Source organism: Archocentrus centrarchus, chromosome 19 (genome assembly GCF_007364275.1).
Source record: "Archocentrus centrarchus isolate MPI-CPG fArcCen1 chromosome 19, fArcCen1, whole genome shotgun sequence".
Classification (NCBI taxonomy): Eukaryota; Metazoa; Chordata; class Actinopteri; order Cichliformes; family Cichlidae; genus Archocentrus; species Archocentrus centrarchus.
In genome coordinates this window covers 27,811,879-27,820,495 of record NC_044364.1, presented here as the reverse complement: position 1 = coordinate 27,820,495, position 8,617 = coordinate 27,811,879, and the positions used below count along the sequence as shown (strand labels likewise).

Sequence of the window (8,617 nt, the reverse complement as noted above, 5' to 3'; positions counted from 1 at the left end):
AATGCAGTTCATTTGGACCATGAACTCAGGGTCACATGTTCACAGTCACACACTGTGAACATGTGTGAACATCAAGCTCGAAAAAGAGTATGAAAAGAACAGTGCGCACAAGCATCCTGAGATAAAGACAAACTCCAATTTCTTTATTTTCCTGAGGTGCTTACAAGCAAAGCAATATTTGAAATTCACGCCACAGCGGCGTGGTGCCCTACCACAGACTTCAGCATACTCCAAATATATTTTTGTGATTCTGTAAAGTTAAATACACTTGGATAGGATGGTTTAAATCTTCCAAAGGAAGATGAGTCGGGCACGCTGCGGCTCTGGGTTTGCTGACCTTTTACAACAGCGGTGGTTCTCCTGTGCTTTTGTTCATGTGAACTTTGAATAGTATAATATATGAAGGCCTATGATGAATCACACACAGTAACATAAATAGATTATTGCTCAGTGACTGCATTTACCGATATCATTTAGTGCAACATTCCTTTAAAAAACTGCACGTCTGCTCGACACTAAATAAAAAGATTACTGTGCCCCTAAAAGAAGGTTATTATACTGTTTTTCATAGCACTTACATATAATCTGTGAAATCCTGATAATTTACCCCAACACCTCACCGTTACTTTCACTTACTGAATGTTTAAACAGCCTCCGGTGTTGTCTAACAGAGTGCGGTGTCAGTGTCGGCTTGCGATGGGGAAATAAAGACCATGGATTTAATTTTTGATTGGATGCATAGGTTTACTATCAGGTAGAGTTGACAGAGAGTACAAAAAAAACTTAAATCTGCAGAGTTTAGGACAATCACTCAGATTTAATAACCTGCCATACTGCAGTTAAAAAGAAAAAAAAGTACTGTTACTGCATAGCAATCAGGAGGTGCGTTACGAGCGTTAATACTCGCAGGCTTTTTTGCCTCTACAAAGCCCTGAGCCTGCAGAGTTTACAATACAAAACACAATAACACCAATTCACAATTTTCAAAGTGCTTCCGACATTTATTAAATACATTTTTTCAGTTTTGCTGTTGTGTAACCTCCATTATTCTGTAAGTACTAATTAGGTATCCTCTTAAGCAGCCTCTGAACTAAACTCTGACATGTCAGTACCTGCATCACTGAAAACAAGCTGTCCTGAATACAGCCTCTCTTTGTTGACGCTTACATCTGTGTTTATGACCATCCTGAATGTGCAAACACAAGTTTAAGTACAGCCACAATAAGACAGGAGAGGCCTGACAGGCTCACTCACATCATGTTGTACCAAATACTGAAACGCAAAGTATAAAACATGATGAGCACAATTCTTCATGTCACCAACTCCCAACTGTAGGACACGACAAACACACAAATGCGAGCATAAAAAACTTTGAGATGATGCTTGAAAAATATTGTATTTAGGGTCAAGCACTCTTACAGAAGATGGCTTTGATATGTCCTTCAAAAAAAAAAAAAAAAAAAAAAAAAAGCAAGTAGAAGCTACAAGCACAACTTTTCACATTTAATCAAACATTCAGTTTAGCCTCTGCTCTCAAAGTGTCCCGTAAAAAAACAGGAAAGGTCGTCTTGTGCTGTGAAAATCTATAACATGTCTCACACTGAAGCCCTTTAGAGTGATGATGAAGCTCACGTGTGACAGACTGGGGCACATCAGCTGTTACGCACACACACACACACACACACATGAACCATTTGGTCAATGCTGATTATTGCTTTGACTGATGTATCGTTTTCCTGCTCTGTGGTAACAGCATGAACCACAATGACCAAACCTAATCAAAATTTGTCTCCATTAAAGTATGAATCTGGTCACTACTACAATTAATACTGCTGCCATTCCCAGTCATTTTAAATGTTTACATTATTATGGCTGCTGCTTTTTATCTATAACCTCTATTTTTTTTTATTGTGTCAACTGCTTAAAGAGTTGAATGAATCCTCAGATCTTCATACACAATAAAAACATTTGGTATTGTAAGAATTTAGCTAAAGAGAAGAAACATTCATTTTTGCCTCTTACTGCAGAATAATGTTTAAAATGTTACCATGAAGGAGAGCTCCCATTAATATTGTTGTTCATGTAAATAACCATCACACTGTTTTGGTTCCCTTTAAACGAGCTGCATCAATGAGCTGCGATTCATTCTCTCCCTGCCTGTGCCGAGCTAATCAGTACCAGTTATCAATTATGGAGGTCAAACATGAGATGATGATTAACATTCAGTCTGCTTTCATTTTTAAATCGTTTGTGCCTCTGAATGGCTGCAGGTCTATCTGACTGCCTGATTACACCAAACAGGAATTCAAACTAGGATATCTGGTCTACAGTTTGGGTCAATCATTATGAATTGTGTCTTTTTTTAAGACAAATCAAGTCAGAAAACACACATTTGGCTGTGTAGTTGAATCAAAGCATTACTCAGTGCTCTGGTGAGATGGTTTCATTTCCGACCACAATATAAAAATTAAAATAAATGACTCAGCCTAGAAATATGGGGAACTTAAAAAGATCCATTTTCACTGCGTTCCTCAGCAAGCAGCAACCTCACAGCTTATTTTAGCCATTTTTACTGTAATGCAAAGAATTCCTTCAGCACACAGGACAGTAAATTACTGTCAGTTTCAATCAGGTGAACAGGAAGCACCTGATGCTCTTCAAAGATCTGGATCGTACCTACTTTGAAACTCTTATGCAGCTACATTTTTTTGGTAAGCCAGTCTCCTTTTTCTAATTCTTTTTCCAGTCCACAAACTGTTCTCGTTAGCCTTGTTTCCAGCAGCAGCTAATATCAGAAAACAATCATCGTAGCCCACCCGCCCAGCACCAAACAGCAGACAGACTGAGCTAAAAACATGATAAGAAAGTGGAACCTAAACAGTTTAGGAGACGGGAAAATCAAAGCAAAGCAAACTGAAGAGTGAAACATCTGCTATAAAAACTACTTAAAGTCATAATGCATGTAAGCCCCAGGCCACTGTTTCACTACACTTTGGCTATGGTTTCTACACAATTTGATCCAACAGAAATGAAGCGCACCAAATCCTAAATGCATTTTTCAAACCTTTGAAAATGCATTTTTTTAACAAATACCAGCGTTGACCTTTACCAGGAAGCTTCAGGAAAGAAAGGGTTAAAGAAGACCTGATGGCCACAGCCGGCAGATACAGATGCACCCTGCTGTGCGCTTTATTGTTGCACTTCTTTCATCACTGTGAAGGATTTCTAATTATCACGTACGTGAAGGCAAATCAGATAAGAACCACCTGTAGTAATTCAAGACTTACTACAGAGTTAATGTGCTACAGTGCATTAGACTGCACAGGTGTACCGAGATACATTTTGCTAAATAAACTCAGTCCCTAACTGAGATGCAGACACAGCCGACTGATGCTAACATAACAAATCCTGAGTACTTTTACTGATGAGCAACAGACACATGTGAACCGATGTTGTGTCTCTCTTAAGTCAGGTTGCTCTTGTGCTCTTGCTCATTTTGTGCATGGACAGACGGGAGCTTTGCACAAACCAGGACAAGAGGCGCCCAAATAAGGAAATGGTCAGATAAAAATAAGAGCCGCTTAACTTCCCAATCTTGGCCCTGAGCTCAGCAGCGAGGCCTAAATATAAAATCTTGTGGTTTCTTGTGTATCGTCTCCGCTGCACTTCCCAGGTCCTATATACCATTTCATTAAAGTATTGTTGCTCTGCTCTAAGCTCGGAAACCTCGAAGAAGAGGAAGCTACACACGAGAGTGAAGCTGAATAAATACAGCACTGTGTCATTACATACAAAATAGCTTTGATTACTGCCTCAGTGTGCCAGTAGTGCAAAATGGCACACCACATTTGTACAACTACATTGTCCCGCTCCCCCCGGCACTTGTCACATTGGAAAACTTCTAGAGAAATGTACAAAATACTTTTGGAAATCCTTTTGAAATGTCTCTGGAAAATCGTGAGACTCAAAGAGATATTCCACAAATAATCAGAACAGAACACGTTCCCTTTGTGCTCTCTAGTGCTTTGTGTCTCTTTCCTGGGGTTTGGTACCATGGCAGTATGCTCTATAGGCTTTATTTAGCGCGCTGCTCTGCAGAGTAAGGCGCCAAACGGCCACAGATCCCGATGGTTCTGCAGCCAAATCAGAAGCTTGATACTCTGTGTGCTCTCAGCAGTCCACAGGGACGCAGGAAGGAGGTGTCCTCTTCTGCAGTGTCAGTACTTATTAATCCCAAAGATCCTCACACCGTGCAGCTGGGGCAGCTTGGGGATGAGTACAGTGAGCAAGGAGACGGTGTTGACCACAAAATGGGCCCGATCATATTTGGTATAGAAGCTGGTTAATATATACCTGAATCAAGGATGAACAAAAAAAAGGAGAAGATTAGAGGACATGAATCTGCATTTCTCTCTGCTGCTGTCAAGCTGTTAGCAGTCTGAGGGGAAACATAATGTCTTTAGCAAATATAAATTCCTAATAACATGTCTCTTTAAGTACGCAAAAACCTTTCACTTAGTTTTCTTCTCACTATTACACCCAGATGTTTCCTAACTCACTAAAACTGTGCCAGCAGTTGGACCTGTGAGACCTTCAGTGTGCCAAACAACAGAATCCATACAGTGCTTCAAGTATGCAGAATAAAGTGCTGTATGAAGTGGAGATCTGAAGTACAGGAGCTGGACCACAGAATTAGCTGTGTGTCTTTGGACTGTGGGAGAGGACAGAAAGAGCCTCATTCACTGCTGTGAGTCTGCACAATAAAGGGATTAACGTTTGAGTTTGGAGACTTAACATATAATAAATATTAGATTCTCGGGATTGTAAAACAGCCTCTCTTGACTACATATTTGTAACATAATACAGCATCTTTCATGAGTGCAGTGGCATATTTAAGACAATTAGGAGGATATAGGCTAGTATGACAGTTTTCTTTTCTTTAACCTGAGAGGAAAACAAAGTGATATTTTATAAGTTAAAAAAAGAAAAGTCAACAATTTCCAGCCAAAATTTGTTTGTTAAGTAGGATCTGCCCTTCTGGGGTGGCAAACGTAGAATAAGCTACCAAATCTGCTTTTAGAGTTTAACATAATTCAGCCATATGTATGTCTTATCTCACAGTTCTTAATCTGGCCCAATATGTATTTTATTTAGGTCAATATGATCCTCTGATAAAAACAAGATAAATAAAAAAAAAATAACACTTGTCCTGCACAAACTGTGACTGGGTGCTGGCTACATGTTTGCAGGGGGTGCAGAGATGCTGGAATAAATAAAACACTGATACCAGCTGCACTTTTAGGTGTGACTACACACGCCAGTGAGGGATTTTTATTAAGTGAGGATGATGAATTGCATATCCTGTTCCCAGCAGAACAGGTAAGGGCATGTAAGAAAACACTCCCAGAAGATCTGAGCAGATATGTAGCCTTTCCATCTGGAGTCTAGAGACTGACCACTTGTTTCTTCCTGCTGGCTCTGGTTGCAAAATAAAATGGCAAAGAGCCCTTTTAAATAAGCGCAAAAACAATGTCCACACCTGCAAAACTGCTATCGCTACAATGTTCGTGCTGAGCTGGCAAATAAGCCCTGGGGGAAGCAGAGTGCTTCCTGTAAACTGAACTCTTGTGGTTAATAAGGACAGAAAAAGGCCAAGAAAGTAGCAAGCGGTACTTTTGTAAATACTAAGCCCCCTTCTCAATTTGCAGGCTTGGCTAATATGGGAGTAGCAGGTATGCTAATCAACCCACACTCCAGAGGAAAATAAGCAGTGCATTTTACAATGCAACATAAGATTTTCACAGAAGCATAGCTGTATTCAGGCTCAGTCCCATTTAAAAGTCGTAGCACACTGATTAAGGCGGGGGCACACAGGTTCAACCTCTAGCAAGCTGCTTTAGCTGTGGGCCCGTCAAACACTGAAGCGCTGGTGGATCACAAGATAGCGAGACATCACGTCCTTGTCAGAGAACTGACCTACTCTGGCCGTCTGTATATGTGTCATTTTCCACCTGCACTCTTCTTTGACCTGATGTACTTGCTTAAGGTGCTGTCCCATTATATTGCACTCTTAACATGCAGCATTAAACATAAAGCAGAACAATGCAACTTACAGGACAATGGGTGTGATGGTGAGGAACTTGCGTGATGCAGTAAACTGCACACCGTAGTCCATCTGCTCCCAGTGTGTAAGGAGGCGAGCTTTGCCCTGATCTGGGGTCTCGAACGGTGTCCCTTTGACTGTATGAAGTAGCAGGTACATGCACTACAGGGAGGGGGGAAAGAGACCTCTTGCAACATAAGTGCCATACTAGTGGATTATTATGTGTGAATAAAACAGTAAACTTTGTTCAGTACAAAATCTTCCATGAAGTTAGTAAACACAAGGTTAAAGGCTTCATCTTTAACAAATTCTGCATTTACTGTAAAAACCATGATGAACAGCTGGATGTGCTCTTGGTATTAGGAGCACTTTTAAGCTGTATGATCAAAGAGCCCATGCCCCAACTAGCAAATTCACTTGTGTAACAAGGTTTATAACAAAAATACAAAAAGGAGGAACTCTGAAAATGAAAAAGGAAAAAAAAAACATGTTATAGCATCACCTTATTAACCAAGGGCATGACTAAGAGCAGGAAAGCAGCAAGCAGCTGTGTATGACTCAGCTTCAACTTCTCTGATTCACCACATCTTAAACCTCATTACTGTGCTGCTCGTGCTCCCCACTGACCCATCTTGTTCAATTAACAGTAAAGGCAAACTCTCACAGTGCTGGTGCCTTCAGGGACTCTACACCACTAACCAGGTTGTGGATGAGGTTGGTGAGGGTCCACACCACGGGTACACTGGCAAAGGGGATGCTCAGCAGGATGATGTGAAGGAGGCCAATGCCCAGGATGTAAGACAGCCACATACCCCTGCTGTTCATCACTCGGGTGTTGGGGTTAACCTCGCTGTGTGCTGTTCCCACATTCATGATGGTGGTGTGAAACTTCTGTAACGGTGTCCTGAAACAGAAACCCAAAGACGTTCACACGTGGTTATTCACAACCTATACAGACACCTGTGATGAACTCAACAAACAAAATAAATAAAAATAATCATCCAGCTTGGTTGCCCCTAGATGAAACTGCATAAAGGCAACAATTACTGTGTTGCAATGAAGCAACAGTAGGCTTTAACAAACACCTACAAGCCAATCAGAAACCTGCGGGGGTGGTATTTACGGGAAAAACATGTAAATATGACAAAATTAAGATTTTGTTCCCTAGTTTAAGAAGTAGCCTTGTACACGAATATAAACTGCTGAGCAAGCTCGTGTCTGCTGGTTCAGTAGCAACTGATTGACCAGAATAAACAGTGTCGCAAGCGATGGTCATTCCAGCTGTTTTGCAAGTTGTCTGAAAACATCACTGGAAGCAAATGATCTTTTTCAAAGATCTTTCAGTGGGCTGTAAAACAACAACAAAAGAAAGAGTTAAAATGCGTTAATGAAGGTTAATTAATTAAATCGATGCACTTACTGCAGAGAAAAAATGGCTTCAACTCCGACCTGTAAGGGTACTACTCCGTTATCACAGTTTTCGCGTTATCGATGGCTTCAGTTATGTAACTATCCCTGCGAGGCTGGTGCGTCTGCGGGGCTTCCATTAGTCACCCGGTACTCTCCTTCAGCTCCCAGCGTGGCTGTACGCGCTACGGTCCACTCGTGGACACACAATCAACCGAGACGGGTCCACTTTTCTTTCGTCTTCTTTTCACCAACAGCTGGTGACAACACGGCACGGTCCACGATGTTACGTCACCGCTATTCGCTCCCTCAGCCGCATGTTTCAGCGGATTTTTTTTCTTTCTTTTGCTCCTCGCATTTCCCTGTGATTCGCTGCCCCTACGTCATGTGGGCTAACCTGGCCAATCACAGCCCAGTGCGCTGAAAACGCGTATATACGTGTCCCTTGCGTCACAGCAGAGGAGGAACTAAGGGGAAAGAGTATGATTGACACTTAGGGGCTACGTTTAATAACAGGACTACTAAAATTTAAAATGATGAAATAGAGTTCGTGCAATTAAATGGTTTCTTAAAAAAAATACACTTGGTTTTATTGAAAACGTTAGTAGTAGTAGCGTTAGTAATGCTGAATTTGTTTAAAATTTAACACATTTGGGGGGTGGGGGGGGGGGGGGGGGGGGGGGCATGGCATTTAAATTAAATGCAACTTCCCGAGCTCCCTGGGTAAATACAGAAAGCATAAAAGCATGCTATGCTTTGTTTGATCTTCAAACACTCCTTCTATTGCAATAAATATGAAAACTGTTGACTGTGATTTCAGCTGATGTTCTGTCTCCTTAGATTGGCAAGTGGCTCCAGAAGTGGCTTAGAGGGAAAAAATACCCAGTTTGATCCAAGGAGGAGATACGGATCCTTTGGGGGTTGTGGTCGGAAGGTCATCTGCTGTAAAAATCTGCCAATCGCACATTTGATTTGCAGTGCTGCGGCATCCCCCTGTGAATAAGGATTTGAGATTTGCATTTCATTTTTTCAGCCCCAGGAGTTTTGTGAGACTGCCATATACTATGTCACTTCACATCACTATTCACCATTATGTGAAACATAAAA

General features: G+C 41.3%; 1 protein-coding gene across 1 annotated transcript; it reads right to left on the bottom strand.

Annotated features, from left to right (window-relative positions):
• Positions 1–281: 281 nt before the first annotated feature.
• On the bottom strand, positions 282–7,832 carry ormdl3 (ORMDL sphingolipid biosynthesis regulator 3). The gene is made up of 4 exons (XM_030755716.1): positions 7,524–7,832; positions 6,803–7,007; positions 6,114–6,265; positions 282–4,353 (listed from the first exon to the last, which is right to left on the bottom strand). Exons 2-4 carry the CDS (start codon positions 6,974–6,976, stop codon positions 4,218–4,220), a joined length of 462 nt encoding a protein of 153 aa, XP_030611576.1. The 5' UTR covers positions 6,977–7,007; positions 7,524–7,832; the 3' UTR covers positions 282–4,217.
• Between the last annotated feature and the right edge of the window lie 785 nt (positions 7,833–8,617).

Coding starts and splice junctions, on each gene's coding strand:
- ormdl3 (XM_030755716.1), bottom strand. CDS start 6,976: ATGAATGTGGGAACAGCACACAGCGAGGTTAACCCCAACACCCGAGTG. Junction 6,266..6,802: donor CCAACCTCATCCACAACCTG/GTTAGTGGTGTA, acceptor CCCTCCCTGTAG/TGCATGTACCTGCTACTTCA. Junction 4,354..6,113: donor ACCATCACACCCATTGTCCT/GTAAGTTGCATT, acceptor TCCTTGATTCAG/GTATATATTAACCAGCTTCT.